Below are 17,330 nucleotides of genomic sequence, written 5' to 3' on the forward strand. Positions count from 1 at the left end.
TCCTGGTTTCTGTGATCACTTCGCAGAGATCATATCTGACCTCAGCACACAATATCAAAGACTCTTGGTAGTAGGAGATTTTAATTTCCACTGGGAGAGGGAACCACGAGAGCCACAGGCAAAACAAATTGACACGATAATGTTGAATCTGGGACTTCACCAATTGGTGAATTGCCCTACTCACATCAAGGGGCATACCCTTGACCTGGTTTGGTCTTCCAACCAGCAGGCCAGGCTCCTAAACATCCTACCGTGTGCCTGGTCCGACCATTCATTAATTTCCAGCTGGGTTTCCCTGGATAGCTCCCCAACACAACCTATACCGGAATGGAGGAGAGTGCGGAGCTGGCATAAGATCCAGACGGAAAATCTAATGGATACACTACAGCGTTTACCTGCATCCATTTCTGAGGAAGGCTACACTAACATCGACATAGATAGCCAATCCCTCAGTAATACTCTTCAATTGGCCATTGACCAATTAGTTCCGGAACGCAGGGAAAGAACAAAACCCAAACGCAAGGGGACCCCTTGGTTCAATGAAGCATTGAGGGAAAGCAAACAGAGCCTTCGTAAAGCTGAGAGACAGTGGAGGAAAGCTTATAATTCCACCGACTTAACCACCTACAAAGCCTCACTAACTCTCTATAAAAAATCCATTATTATTAGGAAAGCCGAGTAATATGAGGCACGGATAACAGATGCTCCTAATAAACAGAAGGAAACCTTTAAGATCTTAAACGAGCTCTGTAAAAAAGTCGACGCAAAAGCGGCACTAACACCCCTTGATGCTAATATCTTACAGACTTGCTTTCTCCAGAAGCTGACAGACATTCTTCTGGAGATTGGTAAAACTTCCATCACCCTGAGCTCTCAGGAGCTGGCTACACCTTCGCCCTTGCCAGATCAATCCTTCACAAATTTCCCTCCATTGAACCTAGAATCTCTGGAAGCACTGATAATTAAAACTAAATCAGGCTCACCGGCCGACCAGTGCCCACCAAGGATTTTTCGGATGGCTTTTCCAGTCCTGGATCGTCAGATTCTTACTCTTCTGAATGATTCCTTGGCGACTGGTCAGGTACCCCCCAATTTGAAGGAGGCTAGAGTTATCGCCTTACTAAAAAAGCTGGAAGCAGACAAGGCTGAGTTGAAGAATTATAGACCCATCTCTCAGCTCCCATTTTTGGCGAAAATCATGGAGCAACACGTTTTGAAGACGATCTCTGTTTCTCTGGAAGATCATGAGCTACTTCATCCATGCCAGGCATGTTTCAGAGCCCACCATAGTACGGAGCTAGTTATGCTATCTGTACTCGACGACCTCAGGATAAAGGCCGATAACAAAGAGTCGAGCACCCTGATACTTTTAGATCTCTCTGCGGCGTTCGACACGGTCAGCCATACAACACTACTGACTCGGCTGATGGACTTAGGTTTTCGGGGGCCTGCCTACAACTGGCTAAAATAATTTTTATCAGGACGTTCACAGAGGGTCCAACTTGGCGATCAGATATCGGACAAGGGTAATATCCTCTGCGGGGTCCCACAGGGCTCCGCATTGTCCCCGCTCCTCTTTAATATATATTTGCAGCCCTTGGTGGCTGCATTAGCCAATATGGAATGCCGAGTCTTCAATTACGCAGACGATACCCAGCTTGTTCTGAGGATTGATAACTTGGCCCACGCCCAAGAGACAGTCCAAAACATCCTAAGGTTTACTATTAACTGGATGACGGCAAACTCCTTGAAAATTAACCCAGATAAAACTGAAGTTCTTGCCATTCCAGTAAAAGACAACCTCTGGAGTGGCCTGTTTTGGCCCAAAGAACTTGGGAACCCTCCTAGCCCGTCACCAGTTATAAAAAGCTTGGGAATTAAGATTGATTCTGAACTCTCCATGAGTCATCAAGTCAATTCGGTGTTGGGCACATGTACTGGTCTTTTAAGACAACTGAGGAAACTGGCTCCCCTGCTTTCAGTTTCATCTATGAAGTCCATTGTATCAGCAACTATCACCTCGCGTCTCGATTATGGGACCGCGCTTTGCTTGGGACTTCCTCAGAAACTTATGAACAGTCTGCAGGTGGTACAGAATGATGCTGCTAGGTTGATCCTCAGGTTTCCCAGGAGAGCCCATGCCTCCCCCTCCTACGTAGGCTGCACTGGTTGCCTGTCAGACAGCGATCAAAATTCAAAGGACTGTGTATTGCCCACCAAGCCCTTTATGGTCATGCCCCTGGCTACATAAAGGACCGCCTAATTAAATATGTGCCAGGGCGGGCGCTTCTCTCTGCAGAAGCCGCCCAGTTGGCCTGCCCCCGGGGTCATTTTGTTTCCAAAGGAGGGCGAGCTGTTTCAGTCCTTCTGCCACAGCTCTGGAACCAGCTGCCGGACACTCTTCGCAAAGAATCTGGTTTGCTTCCCTTTCGGAAACAGCTAAAAACTCTTCTTTTTAGGGACACTTCCTAACACTTTTACCTACCTCGGAGACGACCCCTGCCCGGACGCTGCCTTTCCTCTGTCAAGCGCTAAGAGACCTATCTGTGTATATGCGCTATACAAAAATAAAATACAAATATGAAGCTATGCAGAAAAGGGGCCCCGGCTGACCTCCACATCATAATTATGCACCTCTGAGCTAGGACCAGGGCAAGGTCTAGCAATCTTTTGCTTGATTTCTTTTTTTCTCTGTGAATAGAGGCATTACACCAGCTTTACCAGGAAATAGCGGTTTCAATGCGGGTGTTACCACGCAGGTAGGTAACAACGCGGTCATTACAACGACCGCGTTGTTACCACACATGGCTTTGCATCGCAAGTCATTTCTACGACTTGCGCTAGGTGGCGTGCAACACCAAGGAATGTGTTGGATTTTAAATCCAACACATTCCCTGCTGTTGCGCTAACTGGAGTAGGAATAGTAATTTATACTATTCCTAAGTCCAGCGCGCCATCTAGTGCAAGTTGTAGAAACCACTTGCGATGTAAAGCCATGCGTGGTAACAACGCGGTCGTTGTAACGACCGCGTTGTTACCTACCGTGTGGCAACACCACGCGTTGTAAAGAGACATATTCGCTTTACCATGCAGAAACATATGCACCTTCAGGCAGCAGTGTATTCTGCCAGAACATGGCAGTCGATTGTATGATGAGGTTGTCTGTCACGGTCCAAGGTGATCTGGCCTGGTATAGGTGGGCTATGACCAGTGTATCACATGTCAGATCTCTTCCAAGTTTGGTTCCTAGAACAATGTAATTCATATGTGGGAGTACATCTGCTAATTGTGAGAGCATGACCCCTGTTTGCTTGTGGCTTTACATCCCCTCAAACCTAAGAAAGTATATTTTAGTTTATTTAATGTAGGCACAGTTGCTGTAGAAAAAGGGGTAGTATGCAAAATATATCACTACAACATGGTAATACACCATGCTAATGGTTTGGGACCTCCACAATAGGGACAATTGTAAATGTGATTGGATGCAACCATTGACTGCTTGCAAAAATACTGCTTGTGGCATAAATACCTCGCACACCAACAATGTTCCTGTAATATTAACAATAGGTGCAATCAACCCAAGCTTGGCCATGCTGTACAAGTCACCACATTTAGTTTCTTACTGCAAGACCAAAAAGACTATATTTTACAAATTGTTTGGGATTAACTTAATTTTCTCCGTACAAAGCATTCACAATCTTTTATTTTAATCTATTTCATTGATGCATAATATGCTACTTCAGTCATCCTTAAATATCATTCCAAAACAAGCATGTTGTTGGTCCAAAATAGGGATGTATATTCTTTCTTTCATTGCTTATTTTTTTCTCCATACATGTTTTTTAAACTTGTTTTGTTTTACTTATTTCCAAGTTTTTGCCACAATCTGACAGAGAGAATCAGTATTCTCTTATCAATAACCGTTCTCAAATTCTGTCTTTAGTACACCCTCATGGTTAAATTCCGCATGTTGTCTACCGACAACACATGAAGCTTAACCATGAAGGCCTACTAAAGCCAGAATTTGAGTCTTCCTATTGCCAAGAGGATACTTCTATTCTTTTTCAGATTGTGATAAAAGAATGGGAATGAAGTTAAAAAAAAAGTGATAAGCAAGAAGAAAAAACTTGACAATAAATGTGTTATTTGACTAAACAGAAGAATTGAATGAACAAGGAGGAGCTATTACTTTGATTTCATTTTCCCTGAAGAAGCACTGATGTGAATGGGATGAAACGCTATTGGTGGTGGATATGTTTTGAACATATTTGTTATGCAATGGAAGAAGGAATAAAGCTCTTGATATTAGGACAATTGTTGAACTTGTTTGGAATGGAATGGAGTCATTGTTAGTCTTAGAAATAATGGGACCTGGTATGTCCTCAATTATGCATTTGAGTCCCTAATTGATGAGGATACTCATCTATTTAAGTTTAGCCGCAATCACTGAAAATGGAATCCATAAACAGACACTGAGTGGTGACTATCGACATGAGCAGATTCTCACTTTTGCCCTACTTTACTTTATTGCTCGAAAAAATTGAGAAGTCTATGATTAGGGAATGATGCTACAGCAGTGAGGAAACTAGATTTTTGAGTGTGAGCATCATGTTATCTGTCTGTGCATGCTACCTACGTGTGCTTTCTAACCTAATGAGAGTTCACAAACCAATTGACTCTCTTTCCCCAGACAACAGAGGATGAGCCCACTGAGAAGGATGCCCTTATTCCTGGACGTAACATCGTTGCGGCTGGATATGCGCTGTATGGTAGTGCCACCCTTGTTGCCCTTTCCACTGGGCAAGGAGTAGATTGCTTCATGCTGGATCCGGTATGTACAAAGGATATATTTCTGTTTAAATTTATTACGAAAAGTAGAGCCTGCCACACTCTCTAATGCTCAGTGCGATTACACAGTATTTATGACCAGAATCCTACAAATGTAGCCAAACACACACTTGTCACCTACCTGCATCACAGAGGCCTAACATCCTCACTGAGCTCACTGATAAGAGCTATCAGAGGTCTGCAAACACATAGGCAGCTCCCAGTACAACATGGCTCGAACCACTCGGTGCCTGTACAATGCAATCCCAACCATGAATGCTCAATAACAACGCTTATAGAATTATTGTGAAATATTAGCAAAACAAAAGCAAAAGATGCAGACAATATTATAGGAGGCACTGAGTTAGGAAGCAGTAGCCTGCTGCAAAGGGACATACTGGCTGTTAGTGGTCTTTTTCATGACTCCATGTGTTTTTTAAAGAAATTTCCGTTTGCCCAAGCTGGCTGCTATCACCACTTTGTCTGGATAATCACAATCTTCATCTCCTGAATGAACATCATCAGATCTACAGTCCGATCCCTATTGGACAGAAGCAACACTTTGCTACCTGGTTTCATTGGAAGTTCCCTCGCCGCACTAACACCTGTGATAGATACACTGTGCTCCTTGCACTGTCATTGGTTGCGGGGAAGCTGCTCTTCGACTTTTCAGAGCAGACTATGTATGTGATACTGATAGAGCACAAACCTAGCCCAGGTAACTGACCTCTAGACAAAGCCAAAGGTAGATGATTGTGCATGCATTCGGGATGGAGGATGGGGCCGGAACAGAACAGTGCATCTTCGCTGTATGAAGCATGTGATTCAAATATAAACTACAATTCTTCTGAACTGTGTTGTAATTTTGAGATCCGCAGGCTCTCGGCGAGTTTATCTTGGTGGATAAAGATGTGAAAATAAAGAAGAAAGGGAAGATCTACAGCCTGAACGAGGGCTATGCCAAGTACTTCGACCCTTCCATCACAGAATATTTAAACAGCAAAAAGTTCCCTGAGGTAAGGAAGGCGATAGCTAGTCATCGGTGAACTGAAATCTAGAGTACATGCTAACATCCTGCCTCGTCTCTGCATGCCTGGGTCTAAGTTACTCCACCCCTGAGGAAACTGTCTAAATGTATTTATCTACGTTACTCCCAGTGCTTCTCCGAGGGTTATGTTATTTTCAGATCTGTACCCTTTCGAGTGTACCTATAGTTTGCTTGAGGGGTGTTTTTTTAAGCTGCAAACACACGTGTGCCCCAGACCAAGGGAAGCTCTGCAGAAATAGCTGGCGTTGAAGAAAACCTTCGTAAACCCAATCTGAGCTGATTCTAGGGCGTATCACCTTGGTTGTAGGTGTACTTTCCCCGCACTCTCTCTGAATAATTCCAGAATACGGATAATGCCTGGTAATGAATGAATGAAGAACGCCGGGACAGGTGCCCTTGCACAGTCAATGGTTCCCAAGTGATTTACCTTACACTTTAAACTTCCATTATTTTAAAAAATCTGATTGGCAATCGTTCTATGAATTTAAACTGAGCCACATAACTCTTTGCCCAAATGCAGATGTTCCTGTTCACCATAATCACGCGAGGAGCTTTATACTCATAGGTTGGGAGCAAAAAAGTCGGAGAAAACTTGCTACTGTTACAACTGCTAATGGATCCGAGCTTGCAAGCACCAACGTCAGACATAATGTAACACATTTCTGGGAGTGTAGGGGTAGGGGATCGAATGAATATCATATGGGGAGCAGCATGGGCGTCAATTAAAGGTAGGCCTGGGTAGGAACTGCCCCCACCGCCTGGACGTGTGGCACTCTGGCAGTGACCTTGCTAGGCTTGGTCCAAGGGGTGAGGAACACAGCAGTGGAAACAGAAAGTGAATAGTCCACTAAGAGACCTGTTCACTTTCGGTCGCTTCCACTCCTTAAAACTACCTTAATAATAAATTGTTTACATAGTACACTTCTGCACCAAGCTCTATAAATAATAAACGTTACTAGTGCTCATTATTGTATCCAATTCACTAACTTCTAATTAATGAGTTTGGCGTTCTGGTATTCGAACTTGTGATCACTACATTTGTCAGAAGTGATATCGCATTTTCCCTGGCTCCTCAGCATCAAATGAGCTTGTCCAGAGGCTGAAGGTAGGACAAGTTATCTTCTCGGTGATTCCTTAGGAGTCTAAAGGTGCGTGATGTCACTTCCGGTGACGCCGGCGTATTGGTGAATCAAGTATCCGTGTAAGGTAAGTGACTGGAAACCCCTAACAAAAGTTGCTTGCATATGGTACGCCTTTTGGTGGTTGTGAGAGGGTCTGCCAGTTCTTATGCCCTTGGCAAGTATGGCTTTATTTGCCTTCCTGTTAAGACGGAGTTGTTTTGTTTTACTAACTGTCTGGAGCTAGGATTGTGCTCGGGCGGGTTTCTGTGCACTTTGGAACGCTGCAAACAGTGACTCAGCATCTTTCTTGGAAGGATTTAATGGTAGTCGGGGCCGCCCCGAAAATACAATGTGACTTGTGCGAGGTTGTTTACAGTTCTGAATATATGGTTTTGCTGGATAACCTTCAATGACCTGGCAGTCTGTGCAAAAACACCCACCGGGCGGGGCTGGTGTCACTAGACAAAACGAAAAATAGAATTGTTTATAAATACTCGTAAACTTGCCACATTTGTTTGAGCAGTGGAGTTTGCACCTAGGCTGCGGGAGGACACTCGGTCGGCTGACCCAGGAGGCACAAACATGTGGTTTTGAAACACTGAGTGCCGTTAATATCTTATCTTATCCGTGGTTGTTCCCTCAAGCAATGGGTCTGAGACCTTTGTCTTGTGATGCTCATGGTTCGCAGAACTACAAAGGACACTCGGGGTGCACGACTTGTCTCTTGTTATTACACGGCCCTAGTTTCAGTAACTCCCAGCAAAACCTTAACATTATAAACTCAGAGAAACTTAATTCCTTTCATTCACTGGGGGACGCTAGTAGAAGTGGAGGTCGAAGTGAGCTGGAACTAAGAGGAACTGAGTTCCACTAATATTGTTATTTTTTACTTTACGTAACTTTGCCACCGTTTTTTTCTACTTTTTTAGTTATGGCCAAAGTGGCGAAGCTAGGAAACTCCCGACAGGCACAGTGCTTGGCTTACGCCCACCCATTGGTGGACTAGGCAGAGGAGCATCGAGCATAAAAGAGAGTGAAATAAAGAAAGCCCCCCCCCCCCGTAAGATTGAGGATGCTTCTACATCTTCACCAGATTTCATGGCTTCATCCGTTCAGCAATTAAGATTGACTGAAGCATCAGCAAATGAGGTTAGACAAAGACCTATATCTGGACAACTATGCACAGGCTCGCTGGCTGTGTCGAAAGGACCTGCACGGGTCGGTCAATGATAAGGGCAATGCCACTACAAAGCAACATGTGACCTATATGTCTATCTCTACTATTCATCATATTTAGAACTTCAATGTCGGACAGAGGATTCAGCAGAAACAATCTATTCAATGGCATTTCCTGAATAGCAAAGCGAATAATACAATGTAAAATAAGCGAAACATCACAATAATAATCAGCATTTTGCCCAGAAGAATACTTTAAACTTTCAGTCGGTTTCTCAGTTGAGTTTTTAGAAAACACCTTACCCTGTGGATTAAGTATACTGGATGAAGATATATGATTGTATCTGGTAAAAGAACTTATACAATATGAGTTTGTAGGGTGGCCAGGGCAATCCTGACGCTACCCAGGGTCAATTCATTAACAGGAATATACTGAATGTCCAAGGATAAAGCCGGAGGGTTAAAATCGCTTTCTTCTTTTACCTCCTGAGAGGCATCTGGTACGGGGGCAGGAAGAAACAGTAGCTTCTGCACCCACTTTTTTTGCATCCTTTGCCTTTTTTAGATTATTTGTTTTACCCATTTTTTTACAGGGGCCTTCCAGTATTGGACTTTCTCATGAAGATTAGAAACACAGCAATCTTAGATCCTGATGTGTTCCGGGAAGCATCTTTGGAGGGGGTACATCATCTGAGAGTTCCTCAAATAGATTTCTTAAAAAGGAAATCTGAGATCCCTCTTCATTGATTGTGTTCTTTTCCTTTCTTTGTATAGTATTAGGCTGGCTCGTACTCGAGGAGATGGAGCTGATGTGGTTGCTGACACGCTGATTATAAGTGTTCTAGGTCTGGCTCATGACGAAGATCCATTTTATATAAAACTTGGACATCTGAAAATAGATTTTAAAATACCCAGTGGGTTGGAATTATCACCACGAATAAAGGAACATTTCGGATGCTTGTAAGCCTTGAGAAAGTCGCAGGACAATTTCCCTTGTGTGCGACGAAACACGCGTTGGCTGATTCAAGACCGTAAAGAATAAAGAAAAGAAACCGAGCTCCTAAATTCTTTGTATTATTTATGCTTGCAAAAATTGCATTGGATAATTGCTGATTACTCTTAAAACGTGTTTAAGCTGGCCTAATTGTATCCCAAAGTCTCTAGCTTCAACTGTGGTATTTGGCAGTGACCTTCAAGGAGCACTTCAGCGGAGATCATCTCCTCTTTATGGACCAAACTGTGATGGATGGCAGAAAGAACATCTAAAATAGGATCCGCAATATTGGCTGACTTTTCTAGTAAATCTAGGGAGACTTTGTCAATTGGGGCTTTGCTTGCTGTGACAGAGAAAGGACGGAGGGACTCTAAGGTCCACAGTGCACTGCGGCGGGAGCCGCCTGCGTCATCAGGGCCGCGGCGCTCTTAAGCGCGGACCGTGCTCCCGCAGTGCTGGAGACTTTGTCAATTGGGGCATTGCTTGCTGTGACAAAGGAAAGACGGAGGAACTCTGAAGTCCACAGTGCACCATGGCAGGAGCCGCCCGTGTCATCAGGGCTGCGGCGCTCTTAAGCGCAGACCGGGCTCCCGCAGCGCGGGAGACTTTGTCAATTGGGGCATTGCTTGCTGTGACAGAGGAAGGACGGACGGACTCTGAGGTCCACAGTGCACTGCGGCAGGAGCCGCCCGCCTCATCAGGGCTGCGGCGCTCTTAAGCGCGGACCGGGCTCCCGCAAGGCAAAACGTGCGCAGGCGTGTCCAGGCAAAGCCTGGGCCAAGGACGGGCCCGTCTGCACCCATAAGAGCCCTGAAGAGGCCGGGCTGGACATATCCTCTGACGTTCGGATCGAGGTACCAGGAATCATATAACCAAGGTACTGGGCTTTTACTTTTTATGTCCCCTGAGACACTAAGACTATGGAACTATGGGCAAACGAAAGGAAACATGTGCACCTTCGGGGGGGGGGGGGATTGTGGGGACTTTAGACGCCTTTCTAACAAGGGTAGAGTCGGTCATAACTAAAGAAATTCAGCTAACAGAAAGGCGACTCTCCCTGGACACCCTTGTTATTCAGAAATGGTCCTCGTTAGTACGGCTAAAACACCTGTGTCCTCCCGAGTGGAGCGTCACCTTGCCAAATCCGTAAGCATGTCGGGGGCCGGGGTTGGGGGACCAACCAATTCTATACCAGCATCAATAGGTCACAGATGAATCCATTGGTACAGACTCTGTTTTGAAGGGATATGATGCTTTATCATTGTCAGAAGTACCTTCCATGCAATTGGTCGCATTTTTTAAACCTTCTGTAATTCTTGTACCCCCCACACTGCCAGGGGCATGCGATCCTGGTGGTAGTGAGATTTCCACCAGATCCAAGAAGTCCTTGAGGGGTGGTTCGTCAAGGCCGTCTATTGCAATTACTAACGAACCACTCGCTAAACGGAGTCGGGGGGGCACTACACAAAAGCATAAGGCCAGATCGAAACAGCCATCCACTGAATTAAAGAACACTGAATGAATGGATTCAACAAACAATCAAGACCCAATATTACTAACTAAGCCTTGTGGCAGTACTCATACCCCTTCGGTCCTCGACAGCGGCTCTGATCAGTGGAAAAGACTGGAGACTTTGGTTACCGTTTTATTGAATCCGTTATTAATCAAACTATCGTCAATTGAGGAGAAACTGTCACAAATAGAAAGGCCAGGGACATGCCACTGTAAATGTCCATGTTTAGACCCCATACCAGAAGTAGTTTCTGAGGGCTCTGAACCATCTGTAATTAGAGGGCCCCTGCTAGGTGTACCAACCTCAGAGGGCTCAAAATTATGTGTTGGTAACTCTGACGCATTGGCAAAAAATGGGAATAAGGGTGGAAAGACATTTACTAATATAAATCCCAAACCAAACCCCGGGACACACTCTGTAGCCAACACAGGGGGTAGGGTTACTAATACCGGTCAACCATTGAAGGTGTTGGGAAAGGAGACTGGCGCTTTGCAGAAAGGTGTGGACCCGCGGCAATCCAACACCGTGTGCCAGTCACTATACTTGCCAGAGGCATCTTCCCCACTTGAATTGATCCTGGGAAATGTCCCACCCCTGAGAGAGGGTCAGACGGAGTCTACTGTCCAACTAATGAACAAATCTTTGCATTGGTTAACCCATCAAGTAAACTTAAGAGGGATTCAGGGGGATTCACTTGGTAACCAAGTCATAATAGCTAGAAGAGTAGAATGGCTAGGACCAGCCCAAAAACATTGGAGGGAGATTGTGTGGTTTTAAATTTCAACAATCGAATAACGCCACGATTTCTTGCAGACCAACTGTGTTGGAATTCGCGTGATGATTCAGAAATTAAAGCATTGCCCTATGCGTTCTTTTTTAAGTTACCAAATAGTCGGGGCAGTGGAATTGGTGGTATTGGTGTGCCTATGGGGGGGGAGGGACCTAAATATGGTGTCCTGGGCAACCCTGGTGGTATGGGAGTAAGTATAGAGAACAGATTTGCCCCCCTCAGTGGTTTGGATTCCTGTGAATGACTAACACCCAAAGAGCACCCCAATGTACAAAGCAACAAAGGGCCAGTTGGTTATCAAACCCCACTTCTAGATAAGGGGGAGTAAGAACGATCCACTAAGTAACCATCCTAGCAGTTTGGATTTGTTGAAACAATTGAGTCCCGTACCGATATCTTACATTTGCTGGAATGCCGCGGGACTGCAGTCCAAGTTAGAGTCGCAGGACTGGCAGGAACCAATAGAGCATTATGACATCTGCGTATTTCAGGAGACGTGGTCTACCAAACCTTTATATCGATTGGGATATCTTAATTTCTTTAAACCGTCAATCCAAGGGCAGAAGGGCAGACCCTCAGGGGGACTAACTATTTGGGTCAAGCAGAATTTGGGTTTTACCATGTGTATAGTCCCTATAGATAGTCCAGATATCATGGCCATACGCCTACAGGCTAACCCCAATATTCAGAAAATGATCATAAATATGTACGCAAGGGGTCTCACTGGGGGAAAACAATCTAGCACAGTTGATTGCCTAGAGGACTTTTTGGGCAGACTGATGGGTGCCCCTAAAATAATTATTGCAGGGGATTGTAACACCACCTTTGAACCCCTTGGCAATGAGGATTCCAAACTGATTGAAGAAGAAGATGCGTTATGGAGTGTCCCTACCTTAGAGTTACCCCCCGTTAAGCGATGGACTGAGGCAGCCCTCCAACTTAAGGCATTGTGTATGAAGGGGGGCTTAGAGCAGTAAATGGTCGTTCACCCTCCGACAAGCATGGAGCTAACACTTACAACAACAGTGTGAGTACAAGTCAGATCGATTACATACTAATTAACTTAGAACACTGGTCCCTATTTTGCGATATGGAGGTTTTGGAGCGAGCTGATAGTGACCGCAATCTTCTTTCACTAAAGATGAAAACCATGGCCAATAATTCCACCACTGCTTTATTCAACTAGTGAGGTTCAGCTATGTAGCAGCACAAGGAGGGTAAAATGGGACAATGTAGTGTCTAGTGAACAAACACTTATAGATATAAGGGCTGCAGTCTCTAAAACCTTGAAAGAGTTACGAGCTATAACAATACAATCCGAGTTAAACGATAGAATAACGAAGCTGCATGAGGATCTGTTTTGCAAAATAAGTACCTTCTTTTTAAAACCAGTTAGTAGTTCGATTAAGCGGAAACGTAAAGACGCTAATTGGTATAATAAGGATTGTAGGGTAGCCTATAAGTCATTGGCTGCAGCCATCAAGCAGAACGATCATACTGCAGTCAAGCTCACCCGGCAAAAATATACATCTGTATTTAACAAAGCCAAAAAGGAGTGGGATGAACAGAGGTGGGCAGACCTTTATCAGGCCAGCGAAGAAAGTAACTCACTGTTTTTTTGGCAGCAGGTAAAATGGGGGCGAGGGTGGCAAGCTCCAGCGCCCCATAATCATGTAGCCCCGGAGATGTGAGTCTCTCATTTTCTACGCAATTTTCTTTGGAGGCAGGGTATGAAATTGAGGATGTACACACTTCGTCCTCTGACACAGTATTGATTTTTGATATAGGGAAAGTAGATATAGCGCTGGGTTCAGTTGCCAATGGTAGAGCACCTGTGCCTGACGGCGTACCGGCCGATCTGTTGCAGAATGATAAAGTAATCTGGCAAGAGTATATACTCTTGCTAGTGAACGCAATAGCTAGCGGGGCAGTTGTTCCAGATACATGGAAAGGGGCAGAGTTCTTTGCCTAAATTCAAAAAACGGGAGCGCTCGTGCCCAGGTAATTACAGACCAATCAGTCTAATAGATGCCATTCAAAAAATTATGGGTAGAATGGTACTAAATAGGATACGAGAGTGGATCGCTGATAAGAATATACTAACCTCATTACAGGCAGGATTTCGTACTAATGTGAGCACGATAGATCAGGTCTTTCGGTTTGTTCTGATTTATTGACATGTTGTTGTGCTGGCTGGTGGTACTATTTATGCAGCCTTTGTGGACCTAAAATCCGCTTTCGACCTGGTTTCTCGAAGTAAACTTTGGAGGGTCTGCAAGGACTTGGGTATGCCTGCAGAATTGCTATCTGTTGTGGAGCATTTACATGCAGAAAATTATGCCCGGGTACGTTGGAGCACCCAGGGTATTAAAACAAACCCATTTCCAGTATCTAAAAGGGTGCGTCAATGGTGCGTTTTGTCGCCGACCCTATTTTCATTGTTTATTAATAGGGTTGTAGATTACTTTTCTGCTTTTCCGACTGACGCACCGTCACTTGCAGGTGCTAAAGTCCCCATACTTATGTTTGCGGACAATACCTTAATCATTTCTAAGACTCAGAGTGGTTTGCAGAGGGCCTTAATATTGTTTGAGGGGTTTTGTAAAGATCATGGATTGGTGATAAACGCAGATAAAACAAAAATGATGGTCCTCCATAAACACAGAGCAATTAAGGGTAGAGTGTCTCTAAACGGTGAACTTTTGGAGCAAACTGAAGTTTTAAATTATCTGGGGATTACATTGGGGAACAAACTCAATTGGAACTCTCGAATAGATACCATGGCCCTAAAGCATTGTCATTTGGATGGTGTTTTGCTGGAGGAATACAAGACCTCACATACCCAACCCATGCACCCCTTACTCAAGATTTACAATATCAAAGTTATAGCCTCTGTAACATATGTAGCCGAACTCTGCGGCTTTAATGATTTAAAGCCATTAGTCTAAGCACAGAATACATTTGTGAGAAGGGTCTACCATAGAGTACTCCATTAAAACCAGTCTTCTACGACCTAGGTTGTAGTAGGCTGGATGAGGTTGCTAAGTTTCGTCCAATTGCTTACTGGCGGAGACTATGGACTACTCCTGAGTTATCGCAGTATGCAGCTGCTCTAAAAGATGTATGGGACCTAGATACCTCATACAAGATCAAGTGGCTGCAAAATATAAAAACAACACTGGTTAGTATGGGATTACAAAATTTGTGGGATGAGCCAGAGAGCCAGCAATTTCCCCCCAAAAAAGAGATGAAAAGACTCTTTTGGTTTATAGTTGTGAATAATAATATAATTACTTCAGAGGCAACATCACTGGCGGGCAAATTTTTAGAGTTTAAGCCCTTCCCACAATACGAGTACTACTGGGATGTCATTACTAAACCAAGGGATAGATGTTTATATTTTCAATTTCGGGTAGGATCATTACCTGTAAATGCATTTACACACAATTGGCATAGTGAAAATGACAGTATGTGTAAGTTGTGTTTTGAATATGAGGAAACGTACTCGCATATTTTATTTGTCTGTCCAGCATCCCAGGCACCACGGAAAAAATGGTTGCGTCCACTATGTAAGAATATGGGCGTTAGGAGCAGTGCTCTAGCAATGAGGATACTGCTGACCGACTCTAGTGCACCATGTGTAATAGCTGTTGCCAAATTTTGAGTTGGACGTGGTCAATCCGGGAAAGAAACACGACAAAGGTTGTCATGTACATCTAAGTATATCCAAACCAAAGTTTGTGAAGGAAGTTAAATGATGTAGAAATGGGTAGGCTGGTATCATACTGGAACATGGTTGTCATTCCAATGTAAGGTGGAGTTTCCTGTTATTATTTTCAAACACACACACTTTCTGTATAAAACTGGTGTACTTTCCACAAACACTGTACCTGATCTTTTGTGCCACCCATGGTTGCGGATTCCAAGGTCATTTTTCCAGTTCAGAAATGCAAATTGTATTACAGACTAATTTTACGCCTTTTAAGCTAATATGAATTTTAAGGCTTATTAGCAAACCATCTGAAATTTTTAATGTTGGATTTCTAAAATGATTATATATTTATTTTATGTACCCATATATTATATTAAGATTTTGTACCTTTTATGGTGGGGCGAGTGCCTTTATTGTAAACTGTCTTTTATGATCTTAACTGATCGAAATAAAGATTGAAGAGAGTAAAGCTAAATAAAATAGATGATAGAATTGTATCCAAACATTTCAGCGATTCTGAACATTTCATGTAATTGCCAGGAATATTACAATAATTCAATACAATAACAGGTGAGCCAGATAACTCTAAAGCCAGGGACAATTTAAAACTATTGGTGCTGCTGAACAGTTTCATCGACGTGTTTTGACTGATTACAGGAGTAATATGTGACTGATCGAGTTTTTAAACACATCCAGATTTTCTGTTATTATTAATATCAGCGTCGGGCAGCATAATGCAAGCAATAGAGGGTTTGATTGCAGGCTCAGAAATAGGAGTTTTTTCAATTAGAGGCTCCTTAATCAAGGTCAAATCATTGTCAGTTTTGACATTCTTGAAATTGTTCAACCTCGGTGGTCGGCTGTTAAAATATTGGGAATAGGCCCACCCCTATTTCTTCTTCTGATTTTAGAAAGTACGCTGAGATGGGCAAAATACCTTTTAGAACATCTAAATGAAGAGATTTAGAATTATTTCAGGGTGGATTAGATTTTGTCTTCCTGTAAGATCTTGTTGATATTAATCTTCCAGAGCACAGATCTCTTGCTGTAATTATGGAGCCCAAATAATTATTTGAACAGTAATGATTATCCCAGTCCTTCAAAAGGGGGCAGAATACAATGTCCTACTGTTTCACTGTTTCATAAAACAATAAAATTCTTTTTAAAAAGGGGGCAGAATAGGGCGCATCTTCGCGAAGACGCACCCAGGATCGCCTTCTGAAACCCGCTCACTGGTACCTAAGGCACCACGCAACACAAAAGCTTTCCGCTCTCAACCTCTTTTCTGTCTTGGGCTTATCTGGGGGGCCTTCGCTACAGATTGAGCCCAAGCCCCACAGAGTGACAGGAGCCTGGACCTTCAGGACAGTGAAGCACCAAGACAGACCCTGGATTCTGGGCCATGAGCACCCCTGGCCGCTTCCGAGACAAGTGTTAATATCAAAGGGATCTACAGAGTCTTCTCAAGCGGAACTCCCTGTCCTTACACCGTGCAGAGTGCACTATTCTCCTCTACTCCCCACTTCTACTCTAGAAAACTGAATTGATCCAAAATTATGGGGGGGAGGAGGAATCAACCTATTCAGGTGGGAAGGAGAATTCCTTCAACAGAAAATTGCAGACACACAGCCACCCAGCATCAACGATAGTGCGTCGAAAAACTTAAAGGCTGTCCTTGCTGTCAGCACCCTGATTTAAACAAGGACCTACCTTCATCAGGCTTGCAGTCTGTCATTGTCCATAGCTCCCTCCGCGGGCCAGCCTAAGCAATGTGTTGAACACCAAATTGCTCCTGTTGCGCACTGAGCAGGCACAAGCCACTTCCCAGTTCTTGCTGGGGGGCTCTGTTGAGTTACTGCTCACCACTGCATCGCCCTCAGACTACAAATGTCAGACTAACAATTCGGGAGTGAAACGAGTAAGGTGTGTGGAGGGCTCAGGCACTGTTGCTGAGAGATGCAGCCAGAAATGTGACCGGCAGCTCCTCAGAAAGGGTCAGGACATGGTGGGACACAGTGCATGCCCTACAAACACCGCCACCTTCACTACGTATAGGTACATCAGACGCTTGCATGGCTTAGTCCTACCTCCAACTGCCGCTATGGCTCTGGCTCCACACAGCACCTCCACACAGCACACTCTGCTCTCG

At 44.1% G+C, this 17,330-nt stretch overlaps 1 protein-coding gene across 1 annotated transcript in view; it reads left to right on the top strand.

The window, feature by feature from the left end:
* Positions 1-17,330, top strand: part of LOC146865944 (fructose-1,6-bisphosphatase isozyme 2) — a 325,450-nt gene that overhangs the window by 144,591 nt on the left and 163,529 nt on the right. The window contains exons 4-5 of the mRNA XM_085632911.1: positions 4,691-4,831; positions 5,706-5,843. Of these exons, the coding sequence (XP_085489037.1) occupies positions 4,691-4,831; positions 5,706-5,843 (279 nt within the window). The remainder of the gene's footprint in view (positions 1-4,690; positions 4,832-5,705; positions 5,844-17,330) is intronic.

Source organism: Triturus cristatus, chromosome 2_1 (assembly GCF_964204655.1).
Source record: "Triturus cristatus chromosome 2_1, aTriCri1.1, whole genome shotgun sequence".
NCBI classification, from domain to species: domain Eukaryota; kingdom Metazoa; phylum Chordata; class Amphibia; order Caudata; family Salamandridae; genus Triturus; species Triturus cristatus.